This window comes from Numenius arquata, chromosome 3 (genome assembly GCF_964106895.1).
Source record: "Numenius arquata chromosome 3, bNumArq3.hap1.1, whole genome shotgun sequence".
In the NCBI taxonomy this organism is placed as follows: Eukaryota; Metazoa; Chordata; class Aves; order Charadriiformes; family Scolopacidae; genus Numenius; species Numenius arquata.
This window is the reverse complement of record NC_133578.1, coordinates 425,009-447,234: the sequence shown is the minus strand read 5'-3', so window position 1 is coordinate 447,234 and position 22,226 is coordinate 425,009. Positions and strand designations below refer to the sequence as shown.

The window sequence follows — 22,226 nt, the reverse complement described above, 5'->3', positions numbered from 1 at the left end:
TGCTTAGTTCAAGTACTAAAGCATTCTTTGTGCTTCAGGAGTTTGCTTAACCGAGCTACGTTGTAAAAAATAAATGTAATTACCAAAAAGTTTCTTCTGGTTACCTCACTGTTTTTACTGTATTGATCCTGTCTTTATTTTGTTCGGTTTTGTGTGAATAGACTTTATTAATGTTGCATTTACTTTTGTTTCTTTCTGTTACCCTTTAGGAGCAACATTTAAGATGTTAAAGGCAGTTTTAAAAAAGAGCCGAGAGGGTGGAAAAGGGAACAAGAAAGACTCAGGTATGAACATTAATACAATATTTTATAATGTGGATGAGTCGTGTGTTATAAATCCGGCGGTTGACTGTTCTGTTGCAGCAGCGATGCCCCACCGTCGGGGCCGTGGTGACTCCTGTCCTGGCACCAGCCGTGGGGGTCTCTCGGCCATGGCCCCCCTCCCTTTCGGCCCAACTGCCCACATGCGGGGGGGGTAACTAAAAATGGGTGGTATAACCTTCCCCAGGGTGCATCCCGGGCACTCCTTCCTGGACCACTTGCTCCTGGTTCTTACTGCAGCCGTGCTGCCAGCGGGCTGGGTGTATTGTCCTGCAGCTTAAACACCACCCCGGGCCAGAGGTGCAGAACCTTGAGCTATGGAAATATATTTTAAACTACTTATTCAATTGTATTGTGGGAAAAAACCCAACATTATGTATTATGGGTGATAAAATTTTTATCATTTATGTATTCAGAAAAAAGTTGACAATAAATTTAGTGAAAATTTAAGTTGGTTATCAAACTTCTGTCATGTTCTATTTTTTACTTTAACCTCAGAGATTTTTGAGAGTAAAATTAATCATCAACAAATTTTACCTTAAAAAAAAAAAAAGCTTATTTTACTCTTAATCACAAATTTAGTACTCCACTACTTAGTCTGTATTGCCTTTCAGGAAAAAAGGTACGTAAGAACTCCAGTTGCTATTTTTGAGGGCAGAGAAGGACCAGCAATGCCCTTTGAGAAGGGTAATAGTTACCGACGTGCAGGTGGCTGAGTATTAACCCTGCCTGCTGCGTGCAGGTCACACTAGGTCCTCGCTGCCGTGGTTGGACCTGAGCGACAGTTACCTGTTCTTCGCAGTTACGGTTTTAACTTCAAACTAGTAATGTAGACTAATACATCTGATTTTCTGATGAGTTAGATCCTAAATTATCTGTAAGAGTGAATTTATGCTCTTCGGAAACACACGTTTATTGTTCCCGGTTTAAACAAAAAGATTAAAAAGCAAGGTTCCTGTAACATATGAAGCAGAGAAGGCGATCTGACTGCCACAGGGGCGTCTGTCACAGCCTTTGGAACAATGCGGTCGTGCTTTGACAAGCAAGTTATATACACATCTTTGCATTGCAGCTTCTAAAACTACGCTGAGTTGTACTGAGTCCTACAAGGAAGGTATTTCAAGTGTTCTTTTGCAAAAAGCAGCTCTGTGTTCCTCTGGCAGGTAATGTGTTCTTCAGGAAACCCTTGTGGTCTCCTGAAGTTTACACCTCGCCAGGGTTTCTCGCCGAGTGACTGAAGGAGGAGAGCCATCCTGAAAGGAAAACCACTGACGCTAGATGAGAGACGCAGAGAAGTGCTCTCGGAGCCAGAGCAAAGGCATCCTGGTAATCTGTGTGTGCTGCTGCTCCGAGTCACCAGCTGGACCTGTTTAAAGTTAGTGGGCTAAAGATTCCTGTGGTCAGGCTGTCATTGGTACATTTCTCTTTAAAATACTAGATGGAAATTGTTTTAAGCTCAAAAGGAAAATCAGGCTGTTTGGAACAGAGCTTTGACCAGGCTTTGATTAAAATCTAAAGCTTGAAAAGCCTTTTTCCTTTAGGTCAGAAAACACATATTTTTTTGTTTTAGGGTCTCATCACATCAGTCTGGATTAATGCGTGCAAAAGCAAGGATTTTCTCCCTTTGTTTTCAGATGTACAATGCTGCTGTATTTCTGAATACCAAGGGGAGTGTTAGAGTGTGGGAGGTTTTTTGGTTTCATTTTTGGTTTGGGTTTTTTGTTTTGTTTTTTAAGCAAAGCTCTAGAGTTTCATGTGTGAATTGAATGTTACAGAAACCAAATATTGGGAAAAATCAGTCAATAATGCCTGGCTGGTGAAAGCTGGAGTAAGGAAGAGTGCAGGAGCCACTTTTTAAAAGGATGTAATTAATTTATACAGTGGATTCCAGAGATTTTGGCTTATTTTGTATTTGAAGGTGGTGTTTTGAAAAGTTTGAAAAGAAACGTGTGCGTTCCATTCTGTGCTGCATCCAGTAAAGCTGTGTTCAGTTTGGAACAACAGAGAAAACTATTAAAGGACCTTGCAATTCTTTCAGCTGTAAGGCATTCTTCAGCTTTTAGAGATGGGAAGCAAAGCAAAGAACATCAGTCTTTGTAGAGCCTTATTTTTTCCTCACTCCTCTCCCTGGTCCTAAAACTCCAAACAATGAGAAATGGAAATTTTTTTTAATTGTAGAGTTGTCCCATTTCATGGTCCTTCAGGTCCTTCGTAACAACAACAGCTCTTAAAATTTATTGCTCTCTGAGGAACTGTGAAGGGAGTGAAAAAGCATGCTAATGAGAGATAGCTAATGTGGAAGCATCCCTCCTTCCAGCCTCCATTTACGAGGGTAAGGCCATCGTAAATTTAGATGCTTCTCTCAGCTTCCTGGGCACATATGTTTGATTTTTTTGCTGATGAAGCTTTGAGAAAGTTTCCCGTTTTTTCAGCGCTTCCGAAGGTAGCAGGAGGCAGATGAGAGCCACGCTGAGCCGCATTAGGAAGACTTCTGTCATCTTTTTTCATTGTATACCCGGTGTAGGAGTGATGGTGAACAGCCACAAGGCAGTACAATCTCAAGCTGCCCCAGCCATTTCGGAATTAACTGCCTGAATGTGCCTGAGAATGTGCTGCTTTGTGTCCCTGGAGGCAGGAGGAGACCCAGGGGCTCCCCACAGCGCCATCCTGGCCACCGTCCTGGCCACCGGGATGGTGTGGCTGTCACTGGAGTCCAGCGGGGAGAGGTTTGGGCTGAAGTGCAAAAGGTGGTTCTTAATCTGCAGTCACCCCGCCTGTCCCATGGGTTCCCTGGGCATGAGAGGAAGGCCTGGCAGTCTGCGCAGTTCCGGGCGGGGGTTCCTGTTTGTGCAGCGACTGTATCTTACTGGTTTTACAGCTGCCAGCCTGCCAGAACCCTGCAAATAGGAACAGGGCTTTTTTTCCTGGATGGAAGGCACAACTGTAGTATTAAAAGGTCTGTAAAAGGGTTAAAGAACAAAAGAAATTAGGACTGATTTTTTTAAAAATAGCTTGTATGGATTTTAATGTTAGAATTTCTTCATTTGCCCTGACATAAGGGCTTAAGAGCTGAAGATGTGCATAACATCTTTGAAATCTAGCTGCTGAGTATGTTAATTGCAATTTTTAATGACTTTTTAAATTCAGGGTTATCCCAAAAAAGAAGGTTGCAAGAATTAGTGTTGATACTTTTGAGGGAGAGACTGAAGTGCTGTGCTAACGGCTAGTACAGGGTCCTTATATAAACAACTCCTCCCTAATGAGGTGGAAGAGTGTCATGTAGGAATCTCACTTTTGGATGGAAAAACAGCACCTTAGGCTACTTGGGTAGCAGTATGCTGGCAATACATGGTTAGGATCAGATCCTGCAGTTGCTTCAGTAATAATTCTTTCTCCTGCAGTTGTTTTATTAAGATGGGTTTATTTGAACGTGGCTGGGAGGCATTGATAGGTAGGCAGCTGTTGTAGGATTAGGTAAAATCTAAATGAAGCAAAATTTGTGTATTCAAACATGCATGTAGGTAGTTGACAGCTTGTTGCTTATGCATAGACAACTTTTCAAAACAAAACTTACTAAACTCACTTCTAAATGTGGGTTTGAAGCCAAGTTAGTTGATACCATATTTAGGTAAACTGCTGTGCTGAAGGAACAGAATTTGAAGCAAACCAGTTTTTTGGCCCAGGCAGCCAAATGTTTCTGCATCTGGCTTTTGTTCAGCTTTTCTACAGTGTGAAGCAACCTGTCTTTACACCCCTTCGGATACAGTTATTTCTGATGTATGGAAATAAGTTCTGTAAATTGATTTCTGTTTTGTCTTGTCCCCTTTCCTTCCATTAAAGTGATTTACATGCTTGGTAAAGGACAGAACTCAAGGAGAAAAACTCTGCATCTGTCATGTTAAAGTAGCTGAAAACTCTGTAGTGAATGTTTGGAACCAAGCGGGAAGAGGGCGAAGAGGGGCACTAATTTTTGCAGTAATCTGTGGTTTGGTACTGTCTCATGTACACTGACCTGGAACCGTACAGCAAGTCCTCTCAGTTTCCCTTTGCTTCTCAAGGTTTTCGTTCAGTCTCAGAAAAAACTAAAATTTGGTATTTTCCCCCTCTTTGTCAGGTTGTTGTTATCAAATAAGTATTACCTCTTTGACCTCTGAAAGGTTCCAAGTCCTGCAGAGGTCCCTCAGAAGGTGTCTCTGGTGAGAAGCAGCAGACCTGGTCACTGGCTGGGAGCCTGTTGGTGCGACTCGCACTCCTCCTGGGGCTTCTGCTCAGGGCACACGCGTTCCTGCCTTATTCTTTGCCTTTTGCCTTTGTGTTGTTAATGGACTTTATTTTCTGGATTTAAGATACTCTCATCTCTTTGTCTTTATTTCTATGCTGTGTTTCTTTCTAACTGCCTCGGGAGTGTCTTTCTGCCCTCCCTCCAGCGTTGTTCCTAGTAGCTGATTGTGGGTGTGCGTTGTCCAGTTTCTTTCCTTGAGGTTTTTTAATTCCTCTCTGTAGCCACTGGGAGATTCTCTGCCTCTGGCCTCTCTTGGAAGGAGCTGACCTTTTTTATTTCAGTAGAGCACAGAAACATGGTATCTTGGTGACGCATTTCAGTAAATCAGAGCCAGAAGACTGTTCTTCAAACCCAAGCTCTAGGGGTTACCTGCAACTCCTGTCTGAGGTGATAGTATAAAGAATATACTTCATAAGCTTCAGAGTATAAACAAAAAGTACTTTTTAATTATGATTGTTTTAGTAGCAGTTCTACTCAGCTACTCGTTCTTACATGCTTAAAAATGCTTCAGAGATAGATTTCTATTAGTATTTCCTGTTGGTTTTCTGTGCTGCCGGCTGCTTTGCAATATGTAATTATGTTTGTTTTCTTTAACTGTCCTAAAGCCAGCAACTTGCCTGCGTTCTGGGGAATCTGCATTTTTTTTTCACTTAGTAAGCAAAAGGCCATTTGGTATAAAATACTTGTATTTCAACTTAAAAGGAAAAGAAAATCTTGTATATTAAATTTCTACAGAACACGCTCAATTATTTCAGATGGCGATTTAGTTGCATGGGCATTGTCATTCTGTTGACCCAATATCAGGCCTGAAGGAACATGAATAATGGAGGTATTGTGCTTAGTTTGCAGGGCTCTTCCTGCACTAAATCCCATCAGAAGTTTAACATCAAATGTAGTACACAGTATGCATGAAAACTTCATTGATTTCAGTAGAAATTAATGTGGTAAGTAGTTGGGACTTTTACATTTTGCAGCTTAGAGACTCGTGCTGCTTAAATAACGGGGGGCAGTTGATTGTGTCAACAAAAAGGGTACAGTTCAGAATGTAATACTGTAGTGATTTAAAGGTAGAGAATCTGAAGAAATGAGATCAGTGGTTTTGATTTCTGGATGATGAAATAAGAGGCATTGAAGTGCTTTTGTATTCGAATGCATCCTACTTTCAGTGATTGTTTTCACACTCGGATATTTTTAATTTGGGCTACGGAGAAGTTCCATATTAATCTTTCTTTGTTCTTGTTTGATTCTCCTGTAGATCAGACTTAATTTTTTACAATACTCTTTTGAGGCGTAGTTTCCTTTGTTTTTCCTTCTTCTTGTATTCCAGTATCTTTATATAAGTGTCTTTGACCTAAATATGAGTGGACAGAGTTTTTGAATGTTAGGATAGAAAGGATGCTTTTATTTCTGCATTATGTTCTGTTGTAGATTGGCATACTCTTAGTTATTTTGTCTGTATGCCTTACTTTTTATCAACATTTTATACTAAACAAGTTGGATGAAATCTGTGAATTTGAAATGTCTTCCCTTTTTTACATATGATCAGATACAACTAAGAAATTGAGATTATATTTAGTATTATTTTTGAAAAATAAAATGGCTTTCAAAGGCATGAGCTGCGATCGCTCGTGTGATGTTCTGCCATTCTTATTTTTCTATCTCCCATTCTATTAGTGTCGGCCACCACTAGTGCAGCACTTTGAGTGATAAACGTAAATGTGCTTAAATTCACTGGCACAGAGGGTTTTTTTGCTAATGGCAACTAAATTGGTACTTTACAACACAAGTGAAGCTGCTGTGCAAGAAGGCCTAATCTTTTATTAAGACCCACTACTTAATCATTATTTTAAAGTTGTTTCCGGAGTTATTTCCCTGTGGCAGAACTCTCAGCTGAACTTGTGTAGTTAAATGGACAGTTGAACCCCACCTTTCATGCATTATGTCTCATTAAACATTTCTGTCTGACTAATGTACTTGTAACCAAGCTGAGAGTATCAAGAGCTTCAGATACCCTTCTGGCAAATTCAGAGGCTTGAAATCATTAAATAAAATAAGTTTGCATTTTAAAACTAAATATGCAAATTCAATTGGCTTTTCTGTCCGAACTCCCTATGATACTAGGCTTGGAATTTTAAGTGCAAAGGGACTTCGTTGTGCATAAAATACGCATCCACCAGCTGGAACGTTGAACTGGTACTGGAATACTTTCAAGCTTCATTTTGACTTTTTGTTGTTACTCTAAAAATATCTTGCAACAGAAGAAACATTGTTTCACGCTTAAAATATGGAGCTGTTTTTGATTATTCCACGTTGCTTTGCCCACTTTTCTGTGGCTGTTGACAGTTATTTAAGAGTTTAAACTCCCTTTTTTTTTTTTGCTGAGCAGTAAGCATTTAATGTGGTGTCTTTTCCCAGAAGTTAATTCCAGTGATATATCCCATGTACATCCCATGAAAAAAAAAAAAAAAAAAAAAAGATTCTGCCCTTGAAACACATAAATAGAAATTACTTTAGTGGTCATAATAACCTCTATTTATCTCTCTGTTTTCTTTAAAAATTGGTTGTTTTTTTAAGTAAGCACTACAAGAGGACATTAGTATTTTGTGTACTGAAAAAGTAATCCAGAGTTCAGAATTAAATGCCAGAAAGTGAGCAAATACTGTCAAGTATGAGCATAGTTGGCAAAGATTGTCCTTTTGGACCTTTTATTCTAGTCTTTACTTAGTTTGTTTCTCACTCAGTGCACTTCACTGGTTCTGTTACTTGGCTCTAATGAGTTTTCTTCCCATTCCAGGCTAGTTTGTCCCTTTTTCTGGTTTCTCCAGAGTGTCAAGAGCGAGAGAATTAAATGTTGATCTTCCCTAATGCATGTGTTTTACATGACAGAAGCCTGTTTTCTTACCTCAGAAGGATGCTAGCGGATCCCAGAAGGCTGGCTGATCCCAGAAGGATGCTAGCTGATGAACTACTTCACCTTCTTACTGTAAATTTCCCTTTGACTCCTGGTCAGCGTTGGCAGTGGTGTGAGTGGTTTCCCTGTCCTGACCGCAAGGACCGGGTCACTTGGCTCCTTCTGTCCTCCTGGGTGGCCCCCTCTCGAGGCTGGCCTGGCTGTGTATGTACAAGTGCACGCATACATGTAAGCCTTTTGATTTTGAAAGACACTGATCTTTTAAAGGACAATTATTAGTGTTTTGCAATTAAAATAAAGTGCCTGTACACAGTCACTAAACCATGCTGCAGAGTTCTGTCTACAGTTGCCTGTCAATTCTGTTGAAAAATAGGATGGGAATGGAATGTAGAAGAGAACTATTTTTTTGAAATATCTAAACCACTGTTTTTTGTAATCCTTAAACAGTTTCTTATTACTTAGACATAGCGATGCCTCCTTCTGGAAGGTGTTTTCCACCTGTGGCTTTCCTCCTTTTCCCACTCTGAATTTCCTTCTGAGCTTGTCTGTAAAGTCTTGTCTTTTCTTAACCTTTGTGGGATGAGGCGCATCCTGCCAAGCAGAGTCCCGTTTCACAAGGCGGTGAGCAGTGAGGCGTGAGCACAGCTGGATGCGGGATGCAGCCCGTCCCCTCGCCCTGCGGCACGTGCCCCCAGGTGGGTGCCCTTTGCTGCCAGAGCCGTTCCTCACAACGGGGCAGTTCCCGCAGAGGCGGCGCGGGGAGCGAGGAGAGCAGCAGCCTCACAAAATAACCCGGCAGTGGCTACTGTCCTGACCGCCTTTTGCACGTTCCCCACGCCAACGTGCTTTAATTCGCCTCAACTCAGGCCGTTGTGTTTGCTCTAAAGCAGCGAAGGAATTGCACCTCTGAAGCTCATCCTGCTAAAGAGTCTCCAAGGAGCGTTACAAGAGTCCAGCGATGGCTGTACGTGCAGGAGGTATCGCAGCACCCCGGCTACCCAGGACGGTGTCCAGCTTTCCAGAGGCTGCAGGGACAGAGGGAGGCTCTGCAGCCCCCCTGGGAACCTCTTCCACTGCTCCACCACCCCACGGCTTTTAGCTGCAGGGACACATTAGAGCCTGAGCAAGGCAGTGGCTCCCCTCTCCCAGCAGAAGTGTGGGCGGTTGGCAAACTCAACAGTTGTGCGCAGGCAGAGCAACGGGTGTGTGCAGGGGGAAGGGTGTGCACAGGGGGAAGGGTGTGCGCAGGGGGAAGGGTGTGCGCAGGGGGAACGGGTGTGCGCAGGGGGAAGGGTGTGCACAAGGGGAACGGGTGTGCGCAGGGGGAACGGGTGTGCGCAGGGGGAACGGGTGTGCACAAGGGGAACGGGTGCGCGCAGGGGGAAGGGTGTGCACAAGGGGAACGGGTGTGCACAAGGGGAACGGGTGTGCGCAGGGGGAAGGGTGTGCGCAGGGGGAAGGGTGTGCACAAGGGGAACGGGTGCGCGCAGGGGGAAGGGTGTGCACAAGGGGAACGGGTGTGCACAAGGGGAACGGGTGTGCGCAGGGGGAACGGGTGTGCGCAGGGGGAAGGGTGTGCACAAGGGGAACGGGTGCGCGCAGGGGGAAGGGTGTGCACAAGGGGAACGGGTGTGCGCAGGGGGAACGGCTGTGCGCAGGGGGAATGGGTGTGCGCAGGCTGGGGCTGAGTGGCCACTGGGCTGAACGCTGTTGTCTTCTCTCCTGCTGAGAACACTGTCGCTGCTCATCTCCACGGCTGTGGACGGCAGCCCGCAGTGCCCTGGCAGATACACAGCCCTGGAGCAGTCCCATTCCCACTCTCCCCCCAAGGTGGTTCGTGGTACCCAGGTTCTTGCTGCCTTCTGGTCTCCCGCCCCAAACTTGTTACAGAAGTGCAAAGTTTGCAGCTGTTGGGTGGCAGAGTTCATTTACTGCTGCTTTGCTTTCCCGCTCACACCGGCGTGGTCCGGCCAGCAATAGGGGTAAGGAGTGTTAACACTGCTTTTTTTTAAATTTATTTTATTTTTTAAACATCTGAAGCAGTACTGCAGAATTTAAGATTTCTTCTGCTCTAGCACAGTTCTGTATCAGATATATTTTCACATGCATTTGGAGTCTTTTTTTTCCCTTTAGAAGGTAGGTTAAGGGAGTACACGACAAAATCGGCTGTCTCCGAAATACAGACTGGGAGAGGTGTGGGGAGCGCTGGCTGTTCCGCAGTCGCTGTCGATATTCAGGGGCAAGGGCTCTGCATTTCCAGTGTTTTAGCTTTCGTTCTTTGGAAGGTTGCAGTCCTACTCCTTCACATTAAAATAATCTGAATTACAAGATTGGCACCAAACTCCAGTTTACATGTGTTTTGATAAAGTAGTTAGCATTCTTCTGTTTTCCCAGCAGCTTCTTTTGAATGAAGAATTAGATGTGTTTTATTAAGTTTAATACTGACATATACACTGTAAAGGTTTTCATTTTAGTTATCCTCTCCATTCAGTAGAAGGATTAGTTTAATCTTAAAGTTCAAGTTCTCTTTTAGGATACTAGGCTCTGCAAAGTCATTACTTTAGTCAGCCGTCCTTGTATCTCTTTGTGTCTTAAGGAAGAAAAAGGAGTAGTTTGTTAATCAGATTATGCCTTTCAGTTGCATCCCTAGGTGCAACTAAACTGGGGTTTGATTTCCATTCTCAAAGCTTTTTGTGTGTGGTTTTTAAAGCTATTAAGTTGTTTCCATGGTTACTTTGACCACTGAATAAGAACTCTGGTGTTGATTGATGCTTATGAAACTTTTTTGTCCGGAGGCTATTTGGCAGTGGAAACTCAGAGGTTTTGAAAATAAGAAAGTGGGATTTCACAGGACCTTTCCTTATGTTTTAGTTTGACATTATTAAAAAACTTGTGAGAGGTCGTCTTCCTCCTATTCCAGAACCGATTTTTGCCTGTTGTACCTTGGGGTAGAGACCAAGAAATGTAATGGAAATTTAAAGTATTGTTCTGGTAGCTTAAATATTTGTAATTACTAACCTTTAAGTTAGTAACAAGTAGTTTTGGTTTTCTGTGTGCATCAGTGTGTGGCATCTGGTTATATTCGGGCATTGTAACAAATTGTATTTTGACAGCTATTACTGGTGCATTTTTCTAGTACTGTTTCCCTAATACCAAGTAGTTGTGTGGAAAGCGTCATGTAGTACCTGGTGGATCCCACAACCTTGTTAGTTTTGGCTCTGTCTTGTCATATATGTAGATCCAAGTATCTTACGGGAATTTTGCTGTAAATTGGATGAAATGTGTAGATTTGGTCATCAACCTGATCTATACAAAATGGAAACTGCAGGATTAGCATAAATTAAATATCCAGGATAGATTCAGAGACTTAGGAAAGGCTGATAGAAGCATATAAAACGAAGCTTGCCACCCCACATTATCCCGTGTAATTTAACTATAGCCAGCCATAGATAACATTGTGTGGGTCTAGAACCTCCCTTCAAGCTGTCCTGTGAGAAAAATCAGTCCTGCAGGTCCATTCAGAGAGCCCGTAGGACCAAGAGGTAGATGTCATCTGCCTCGGACTGAGTAGTGCAACTCTCACGCTGCCGTAGACCCATGAGCCTGTTATGAAATTGCCTGTCTGAGGCAAGTGCTTTAATACTCGGTTGAACTGGGTTGTCCCCGTGGGAACTGGGTGTCTCGCAGTGGTAACTTGGCACAAAGCAACTATTACTCTTGCTGTGGGAGGTGGTTCACCACTCCGTGGTGGGTGGTGAAGGAAGGTGAGCCTCACCCTAACATCGGCTAGAGCCAAGGTGTGTTTCCACGTCTCCTCCTACACGCTTGCTTCTTTGTGCCCCTGCACCTCCTTTCTATTCCTCTTGCTCCCTTTTGGGGGTGAGTTTGTTTACTTCTGCTCGGGAGAAGCCAGGGGAAGAGGAACCCTCTGGAGATGCAACCAAGACGGCATCTCTCCTGCTTGCCCTCTTACAGCCTCTGGCTCTTTATGGACTCGGGGACTTCCTCACCAGAAAGCAGCTTTTAGGGACGAACAGCCCCTTGAGTCCACGTGAAGTTTTACCATCCAAACACCAGGTTTCCATTGACTATGACTGTTCAAATTGTTGGGTCGTGGGGGTCTGCGGGGAATCGTTCTCCCAGCAGAGGATGTGGTTTGTGCCTGTGGCTGGGACAACATTCGGAGGGTTGTAGTGTACGGGTTCCATTGGTTCCCTTCTGTTCCCATGTGTGTGTTGAGCTCACACCCGCAGGGTCAGTCTGTTGGTGCTGCCTCCAGTTGACACCTTCTTGGAAAGGTCCTGGAGGAGCAACTCTGCAGTTTCTGCTGTCTTGGAGTGACTTGTGTCTAACAGCTGTCTGCTATTCCATAATATCCTAACCATTTTTCATTTACAACGTGCTTTTTTCTGCTTCAGTAGAATACGTTAGTGTTTCATTGTGTTCCAACATCACTGAGGCTGAGATGGCCTCGTAGGTTGAAGCCGGTACAGTTGGGTTGTCTCAAGGTGTGCTTCTTGTCTCTGAAGAGCTATTGTATCTTAACAGCATGGGTATGTGAGTGGCAAAAAGCAAAAGCTTGCTGTAAAATTAGGAAAATAAGTGATTGAAAATGAGAATTTCTGTGGTATCATTTTGGGATTTTGTATTTTAAGTCATACTGCTCTTAGAATCCGAGTCACGAAAGCCCCATCTTGTACCTCTCCCCGCCGGCATCTGTGGTGCCGGCAGGAAAACAGCAGAGTCAGGAAAACCGGCATACAGCAGGAATAAAAATTGCAAAGATGCACTGATGTGTATGTATAGATTGTGAAGTATCTCTCAAGTTACTGTCATGATGAGATAATCTAAATTTATTGATTAGACTTATGCCAGCGGCATGCTTAGCCCCATCCAGCTCTTCATGATGTAACGTTTCATATACAATAGAGAAGGATAAGTTAAAATTAATTCAAAATTCCAAAATCTACTAAGAAGACAATGAATTACACACTGATTATTTGTAAAAGGGAAAATAGAAATTCAGGAATTGTGGATTGACAGACTAACCCTGAGGGGGGAGGAGATCAGTTTGTTGTTTTCTTGTCTCTTGCACGCCCTCACAAGCATTCCAGCCCAGCACTTACACAAATTCCAAATTACAGCCTTGACAACGTGTCTAGTAAAAAAACTTAACAAGAATGCCAGTATTTTCTAATTGTGGTTAGCTGCGTTACCGTGCTACTGCCTTGCTTTTTGCTTATGTCAAAGGAAAAAACAGAACATCACAAGTTTCTCTGTGTGTTCTTCAATGGTTTGTGAAGCAAACTCACATGTACTGTATTGAATAATAAATAATAATATACCTAATGTTAAATCTGTGTTTAAAAACAGTGAAAGTTTAATTTCTGAAAAAAAAGAAAAAGAAAATCCTTAGCCTTTTGATTTCCACCGAAAGTGAATGGGAACTCAGTAGCTTAGATATCTTGGTGTTTCAAAAAAATGTCATCTATGTGATTATAGTGTCTAAAATATTTAGTCTTTTTATTTTAAATATATACTTAAGCTGTACTTTGTTATTGTTGTTAAGAATGGTGTGTTACAGCTAGCTTTCTAAAACATTGAAGCTGCTTTCCTGGTTCCCAGGATTTTAAACCAATAGTTACTCTCCTATAATAGTTGCAATGGACTTCAAGAAAAAATATAAAGTTACAGATACTTATTTTTCTAATTTCTATCTTGACAACTAGAGTTGTTTCCTTAAAATCATTGCCTGTTAAAATTTTGTTTGAACAGAGAGAACTTTGGGAAGGTATTAGTTCAGTTGGTTTCAGAGGAATAAGAAAGTAAGTTTTACAGTTAGGAAATGTTAAGAAAAGTTTGATTCTAGGATAGCATTCTGCAAGGTCATGTATTATACATAGCCCTCGTGTGGTTCTTGTGAGGAAAAAAGTATGGCTAGAAAAAAACCCCAAATAATCTTAAATACATGCACCTTTGAAAATAGGGAGTTAGACTGTAACATTCAGGCATGTTTGGTTTCCTTATCTTCCATGCATACCTCTAAAAAAAGAGTGGTAGCTAGACTGGCAAAATATTTTTACCTTGCTCAAAGGGTTAGGTTTGTTTTCCCTTCTGACGGAGTGTGGAAGTTGGTTGTATGTGGTTAATGCTGCCTGTAGTGGAATGTGGTGGGAGAGCAGCTGCTGAAAATTGACAGCAGCAATTGAATGAGAACAGAACGAACAAGAAATGTGGGTCTCGTAGAGCCACACTTATGTGAAGTGTTTCCTTACTGTAAGAAAATAAACCTGGTGTGAGAGCCTCACATTTGAAAAGATGTTACTTCTGCTTTGTTTGCCTTTTCTTCTAGTTGTACTTTGGGTTCCAGTACTTCAGCCATGTGTGTTTTGCACGTGGACTTGGCTAAAACATGTGCTGGCTTTCTCTTTCCTCTTTGCATCAGTTTTGTTTTGCTGGTTTTTATTTTTTATCTTTGTTTTTTATCTTTTTATCCAAGATAAAAAACATACCAATTCAATTTCAACAGTAGTTCTTGTAAATTATTGAGCAATGCCCTAATTTGGATATTAAACAAAGCTGTAGTTAGTTGTTAACCTTTGGTTTTCAGCTCTGTTTCTGTCACCTGGCTAGGAAAAACCTAGCACTTTCAACATGTATTTCTGCTGTCTTTGAATCATTACTGTGAGCAAGATATTTTTCTGTTGTTTTGAAAATACATTCTTAATTTAGCTGGAATTGCATTTCCTGCACCAGCAAGAAATTGCTCTGATTTGAGTGTATTTCCCTGTTTTGATGTGCCACTTAGTATTTTGTGAACCAGTAGCTTGTTTTTTTCCTTAGATTAAAAAATCACTGTTGCTGTGAAATTGCACATAAGTGGAGCTCTCAGTTTTAAAACAGAAAAATAAAGCTAGACTGTTCAGGTTATTAGTGATCCTAAAATACCTTTTCAGCTGTGAAAATGCTTTCATCTTTATAGGAAACTTGGTTTCACCTCTAAGGATGAAATCTGAAAAGTACGTACTGTGTTGAAGATGAGGTTTTTCTTCTGTCTCTACTACAGTAAAATAAAATCTTGTTTTCTTGTGTATTTAATATTTTCTGGTGGTTTTCCGGATTCTGCAGGGGAAGGGTGCATGGTAAGAGGAGTAATGCTGAATTGTTGAGGCGAATGTGTTTCCCTGTGTTAAATACTTGTATTTCAGTGCAGCTCTATGTTTTTTATTTTGTTAGAGCACATAACGGATGACAGAACTTTATTTTTAGCAGGTGACTCGTGCCCGGAGAACGCCGTGCAGGTTGTGGCAACATCTGGCCACGATGCGGATTTTGGCAGTGGCCTTCAGTCAGGCTCGGAGGACTCATACAGGATGAACTTGGCTAAAGGAGTCTCAATGTCACTGCCGTCTTCGCCTCTGCTGCCACGCCAGTCCTATTCCATGCAGTCAAGAGCAAACAAAAAGTCTCCAGGTAAAATGAAACTGATGAGCAACTAAAATCTTCATAGCACGTTAACTCAGCTTTTGATGCACTTTTTATAAAAGTAACACAGTAAAATCATGTTAATCTCTTGCAATAAGAACAAGAGCAGTGAATGCTTTTTGCATGTTCTCAGGGAAAAAAGGTAATTGGTGATTAAATAGAATATATTATTTCATACGGCAAAGAATTACTTGAATTGATATCTCAAGTACCTGTATTGAAATGTCTGAATATGTTTAAAAATGGTTATTTTTGATTTGTGTATCAATTAGGTAAAAGACAGTGGCAAAACCCTTTGTTTATGGGTATGTGAGTGACTGTGCGAGAGTGAATGCTGTTTGGGGCTTCTACAGGTCCTTTATTTTACTCGTATCTACATACATAAATGTATTAGTAGGTAAGTTGCTGCTGAAGTTGTGACGAGAAACTTGTTAATTTTCAGTGGTTGTGTCCTCAGCAGTGACCGCATACTTATGTGTGAGCCTTGCTAAATAAGGTGCTCTGTCTGCTTGCCTTTTATCAGCGTCCTGTACGTGTCACTCATTCCAACGCGCTCGCATCACTTGGGCTCATTCCGGTCAAAGCTTGGGCGTCAAGTGAAATTGTCCATATTCCTCTTACAAACTCAGTGGGTTTGAGGCTCTTTGCTGTAAAGTTTATAAGGTCTAGGAGCAAAGAGTGTCGAAAGTTGGTTTTTGTCAGCACTGAGAAATGTCTTGGTTAATGACCCATTTACATAGAATTAAAGAAAAAATGTTGTTCGCAGAAATGCCACAGGGTAGTAAATAAAATTTGTAAAGAGTATTCTTGGATTAAGTTGCCTATCAATATTTATTTTTTCCTTTCAAAATTTAAAAATTATAATCTCACTTCATGTTTAAGTAATTCGGGGTTGGTTTTGACAGTTCACGTAAAAATTTTGAGGCTCAGAACAGTATTTTGGTTTTTTGCCGCTTACTGCAGTGATTTTCAGTAAATTTGCAGTATATTTGCAGATCTTTTTTATAAAAGAGAGGCTGAAGTCCTCGTAACGGAGAAGGAAATGCAGTTTTTGTCAAAGACTGAAGTGAAGGTCAGGATGTAACCCTAGCTCCACTACTGGGTTCTGGGTACAGGCGAGGTAGGATCTCGCCAACCTCCCCTAGTGGTTCAGGGTAGTGACACGCCGGTTTATGCGCAGGGTACAGGCTGATAACCGTTCCTCTGGCACAAAGTGTGTAGCACTTGATAAATTTTGAATGAAAAGCCGTATTCACAATGACTTTAGAGTCATTCCGCTGTGATGTGTAGGCAAAGAAAAGATCTCTGAAGGTGATGAAGTGCTGTGAATGCACTGGCCTTTGTGGATCCTTATTTTGTACAAATACCTGAGCGGGTGACGGGATGCTGATGGAAACATTCTGTGCTATTGTTTTGACTTCCAACAAACTATAGCTGATGGAAGATGACTTAATACAAATTACCTGTCTAGCACCTGTGGCAGGAATAATAAAGAGAGAGTATACTAATGTACTGATTTTAAAGCACTATGTTTTAGTAGCTTTAGTAGCAAGTTAGAGATTTTCCAGGATACGGTGGATGAAAGAAGAAAGGATTGCACAGAAATTTAAAGTAGTGTTCTGAAGCTAAGACTTCAAGTAATACTTAATTTCCTCTTTTTAGAAAATTGCACAGTCATAGATAGGTGGTACTCGAAAGAAAGCAAATTCTTGACTGTATAGTGTGTTAAGCAAACGTATTGCAAACATTTTGAACGTCTTAGTAAATTTTGGTAATTTACTGTATCATTTAGCAGTAGTACCATATGGAAAACAGCAGTGACAAGCAAAATATAAGGGCAGTTTGTAAATTTACATTCAAGCAATAATAAATCCATACAGAAACTGTTTAATTTATAATTTAAAATAACAGAAAAGTACTTTTTTCCCCTTCCTCTCAGGCAAATTCTGACTTGTGTGAACATATGCTAATTTTGAAGGTTATTTTACCTTGTAGGTTGCTTCAGGGTTTTTTTTTAATCTTATCTATTTATTTTTTTGTATTAAAAATGCAATGGTAGAAAAACAACGTTATTCTTGAAACGATTTTCCCTGTGAACGTTGTATACCTCTGCAGTTTTCTCCTGCAGGTGGCTCAGGAGTAGGGTGCTTTTGCCAGTATGGATGACCCACGGAAGCGCCGCGGGCGCCTGGCCTTCTCCTTCTCTCCCTTTAGACTACGAGGAGTTTGTTCCATCCCAGGCGTGTCTGTTCCATGAATAATGTAATTATCAGTTCTCAGGTTTGGACTCATCTCGCTGAGAGAAGCCCTTGGATGCCTTAATGTGTAGCAAGTGAGAGGTACCTGTTCAGAAGAGATTTGGGAGTGGTGGGTCTGGGGACCCCAGCACAGGGCGTTTAGGTTTGGTGTCTCTCTGCAGCCGCGGTGATCTCCGCCACCATCCCTCCTCTCCTTCCCTCTCTCTTGCCCGTTGCCCCTCCAGGCAGGGTCCATGCCGGGGGCTGACCTGAGGGGTCCTGGTGTGCGCAGACCAGCACGTTGGCACTGTGGCTGTTCCGTCGTTCTGTCCCAGCAGACGGGCCTGGGAGCCTGACACCGCCACCTCTGTATGGTGTGTAGCCCCTCTGTCAGCTGCGGGTTCCAGCACCCCAGCCCCAGGGCAGGCTGAGCTGCTGCTCCGGGACACCGAGGGTGCACCATCTAATGAGTGACACTGTGCTCTAATTACGTGCACAGGAGGTGGGGGAGCTCGCTCTGGGTGAGAAGAGCTTGGAAGAGCACCAGTGTTTCTGGCCCCAGCTCAGTCCTCAACTCTAACTATAAAAGGAGGGAAGAGAGAAACTGTATCTTAAATTACTAAAATTATTGGCAGAACTAAAGCGACCGGTTTATTTGCAGTCGAATGCTCCCTTAATGAAATAGCTCGTCGAGGAGGAGGTGGATAAAAGTGCAGAAACAGACGGAACAGGGAACAAGTTGTCAGCAGGACAGCTCTGGGACAGGGAGCAGTAAATGAAAGCCCGTCTCCGTAAGTTGAGTTTCTTCTACTATAAAGCTCGAATGACTGTTGCTTGGATTGGTCACCTTCCAGGTGTGCAACTAAACCAGTATTCGTGTTCCTAAAGGGCAAATAGCTGATTGTGCTCTTGATTTAGGAGGGTCAACTAAAAGAATGAAAGTAGTGATTTATAAAGGAGGTTCCAAAAAATTGGTTGTTGGGAGCTTAAGGTGGTAATGAAAGATAGTCAGGTATGTTTACTGACTTAAGTTATTGATACCATCATGCTTGAACAATGAAAGGAAGCAGCTTTCCTTTTAAAGACATCAGTGATGAATCATCATCAGTGATGAATCATCATCAGATGATGAACTTTTAGTTGGTTTTTAAATTCATAAAGGACTTAATCAGCACACCTGATCCTTGAGAGTAGCCCAGGCGAGAGAGCTGGTCTCGCCTCGGGCGCAGGTTCGTGCCCGGGTCTGGAGGGCGCTGGGCACCGTCCCTCCCGCTTGCAATGGCTTGTCCCTCTGCGAGGTCCGGTGCCGGCCAGGGCTGTCCCTGCCTCGGAATGACACAGGTTCATTTGGCTGACGGGAGGGAACGCAGCGGAGCAGGAAGGGCATGCACGAGTTACGGTAATCTTGTGGAAAATCAGCTGTTCTGCAGTCAAAAAAGCATTAAAAATTACTAGGAAGGCAATAGATCATAAACACAAAAAAGGTATTATTACAGAATTGTATAAATCTGCAGTTTGTCTGCCTCAGGAAGACCCTGGTGTAGTTCTGGTGATACCAACTTCAAAAATCTACTCTACAGCTGGGGAGGAGCTAGAGAAGGGCCGCAGGAATGACTAGAGCTGGGGGACGGCTCTGAGAATTTATTTAAATTGGTTTGGTTGGTATTTTTCTGCCCAGAAGACAGACAGTTGGTGGGAAAAGGAGACAGCGCGATGGCTATTTCGTGCAGTGTTGGGTTAACTTGGGGGTGGTGCAGATTGTTAGAAAGGCCCAGGGTATGTTCTTGGAAGGAAACTCCATCTAGAACTCTTACATAGCAAGTGACCGCTTCTGCCTCGGGAAGCGATACCCCACCGAACACAAATCAGGGTAAGTGCCACAGGGGGGTGTTTTCCCTGGCTTGGGTTGTTCTCTGCCCGTTGCTGCTGGTGAAACACTGTCCCAGATGGACCTTGTATCAGACCCCGTCCAGCCGCCTTACGCTCTGGAGAAGAGCTTCCCTCGTGCAGGCACAACTCACCTTTAAATGGTCCTGTCACATCCGTGGATTAATTCAGGTGCATGAAAATAAACTTACCAGGATTTTTTCCTCGTTACTGCAATGTTGTGTATCAGATTTGCAAGTACGGTAAGTTGTTTCCACATCAGTTTGTAGGGAAGAAAATTCAACAAAGGCTCTCCTTTGTGGGGGTGTTAAAAATACATCCTGAAGGTATTTCCATTCTGATCGATTTTACATGACTGCTACGTGTTGTTCTGGTTCTTTTAGAATGGTTGTTTTTTGTTGTTCAACCTTGATACATCTAATTATAATTCTCCTTACAAATGACAGATTTGGACTATTGTCTCCTTAAAGAATGTGACTTTGTTTCAAAGGAATGTATTTTTAGCTGCTTCCACCAGGGCCAATGCCCCTTATTTTTGTTAGGAAATAGTGTTGGAAGAGCACCCTCTGGTGATAGTTGGTAACTAAGCTCTCTTTTAGTTTCAAAAATGTCATTATCTCATAGTCTCTAGGTAGGGATACAAACTTTTGTACACATATGACTTACATTCCCCACCCGGTATTTCTTAGCTAAGAAATGAGGTTATCGCCGTAGTCCCGTGTCCCACTTTTAGGTGGGAATCTGAAGGAACAGGTAACGCCAACCCTCAGCGCGGTGGTGAAGCCGGGCTGTACCCGGACACAGTGTGTGTTGGCCGGGATGTGGCAGCCAGGAGCTCTCAGTCACCCCGGAGCCGAAGGACAAAGCGGAGAGAGTTGCAACCTGTCTTTAAAAGCAGTCGCCAGCCTTAAAGAACTCATGAAAATCAGGAAGAGGTCAATGTAGCTTTCAGAGACTTTCTGTCGCACCTGAGGCTGCTGCCCAAAGGAAGGATGGGACCCGGTATGACTGTGAGTGTCAGAGCCTGAGCAGGGTGCTTACCCACTAGGACTGAAACTCAGTTTGCGCCTGTTTTGTTGATTTGGGTACAGTACATTACAGGCTATTTTATTTTAAAGCTTGTTTTTTGTTGTTATTGAGGCTCTGGTTTTGTTGTTGTTTAATGGGACATTCACCTCTTCTGAAAACTCTTTGTATATTTGTATTATTTATTTTGTATATTTGTATATTTAACTTAAGGAAGGGTGCCAGCTGTGCCCTTCATTGCTTTCTGGAAATCTCATTGTAAACTAATTAGGAGTCATGACTTGTCAAATGCTGCAGAAGCACCCGTGGATGCAGCTGTAGCTGTCTGTGTCTACTGAAAGAATAAGCAGCTGCAGAGACCCAGGAACGGTCATGGTTGACAAGTGTTGGCTTCAGAAACAGTCAAAAATTACTTTTACAGTTATTTAAGAATTGACCAGTAGCGTTTAATTTTATCTACTGGAACTCTTTTGAGTTACGAGACTTATGCTTCTACTTGGTAAGTTGGAACTTTTCTGGGAAGGAAAGATCTTGCTTAATAGCTTGAGAGCTGAGCCCCTTTCTCTGGTTTTTAGCTTGGGTTCCTTAGGAAATGAGAGAACTGAGCTTGTTACCTAAATCTTTTAACTGATGAGGTTATATTTGTAGGAGCAGCTTTTCAGTCTGGCACTTCACTCATGGTATTATAGTTCCTACATAAAAGAATGCTCATCTGAAATCTTTTTTCATTCTTTTTGGAAATGCGTGCTTTCTCAGTCGCACACCCCCTGGTGTGTTATTCTGGACATGTAAGGGATTGAAGGGCTGCAAACTGTAATTTTAAAGCCCTTTGCATGTTTCCCTGTTCATGCTTTTCCAAAACTTAGTGTAGCAAATGCCTAAATTTTGCCTGATGCAAAGTTCTGTTGCCGTATTTTCCAGGATGTGGAAGAAGAGGCGGGGTCTCAGTTCTGCCATAGGCTGCGCCGGGCTGCCAGTGCTCCCAGTCGCTGCACTGGGATCAGTGCCACCCCCCTGGGGTGATTCGATAGTACCAGTGTGCTTTTTCTGGGAAGCCTTTGGAGGGCAGCATCCTTCCCCCTCTGTCAGACAAGTTGTGTCCTTAACGTTTCCCGTGGCTGCTGCTAAGCCGTGTTTAGCAAAGAGCAGGGTCATAAACAGCCTGAAAGCAGAGCGTGGAGCTAAAGGGAGAGCAAAGAGTGAATCGGTCCAAATTTTGAACAGTGTGTGTGTGAATGCACAATTCTTACTGCAGGTGGTATGTTTGAACCTAGTATGCACGTGACCCGGGAATGCTGCTGTTTAATGAAACCAGGAACCCTTAGTAGCCACTGATGGTTTCTTCTCTTTTTTGAACTCACCTTCACCCTTCCTTATGATCAGGGCATGTGTCAGTATTTGGAGAAAGTACACTGTAATATAAAGCTTCTTGGGTTTGAATTATTTAGTGTGTGGATGTTGCAAGCTGTCTGCCTGTAGTCTTTTTCTCCTGACTTCAAAGATGCTGATAACAAGATTATCTCCCTGTTACAATGGAAAATAAAGCTCTGAATGGAGAAGGCCCATTGAAAGTTGTTAGAGTTTGAACATTAAAAAGTCACACACATATACATACACATACACATACACATATACATATACATATACATATACATATACATATACATATACATATACATGAAAGCTTTTCAGGCTCATCACAGCAAGCAGATTGGGTTTGTTTTCCAGCAGGCTTTGCATTCCAAAAAGCCCAAAGACAGTGTTTCTTTCTCCCAGGAGTGGAAGTGCAGCCGCTCACTGGTCTTTACGGTAGCAGTTGTGTGTGTAAGAAATAATTCCTCTACTTTTTTTGCCTCACAGAGGATAGACACTGTACATGTGAAACTCGTGGTCCGTCAGGAAAAAATGAGATACACTCGGCTTGTTCCCATTGCAGGTCCCATCAGGAGGCCCAAGTACGTGGAAAGTCCCAGAGTGCCAGGAGAGGCAGCTCTGCCCCTGAGGAAAGGATGCGAGCAGGGAGAGCCCGGTCAGAGCGGTAAGAGCCTGTTCAGTGCTGCTGCCTTTGTAGAACAGCT

At 42.6% G+C, this 22,226-nt stretch overlaps 1 protein-coding gene across 1 annotated transcript in view; it reads left to right on the top strand.

Moving 5' to 3' along the window:
- Window positions 1-223: 223 nt before the first annotated feature.
- Window positions 224-22,226, top strand: part of TANC1 (tetratricopeptide repeat, ankyrin repeat and coiled-coil containing 1) — a 55,508-nt gene continuing 33,505 nt past the window's right edge. Inside the window, exons 1-3 of the mRNA XM_074144713.1 lie at window positions 224-284; window positions 14,786-14,986; window positions 22,085-22,186. Of these exons, the coding sequence (XP_074000814.1) occupies window positions 224-284; window positions 14,786-14,986; window positions 22,085-22,186 (364 nt within the window). The remainder of the gene's footprint in view (window positions 285-14,785; window positions 14,987-22,084; window positions 22,187-22,226) is intronic.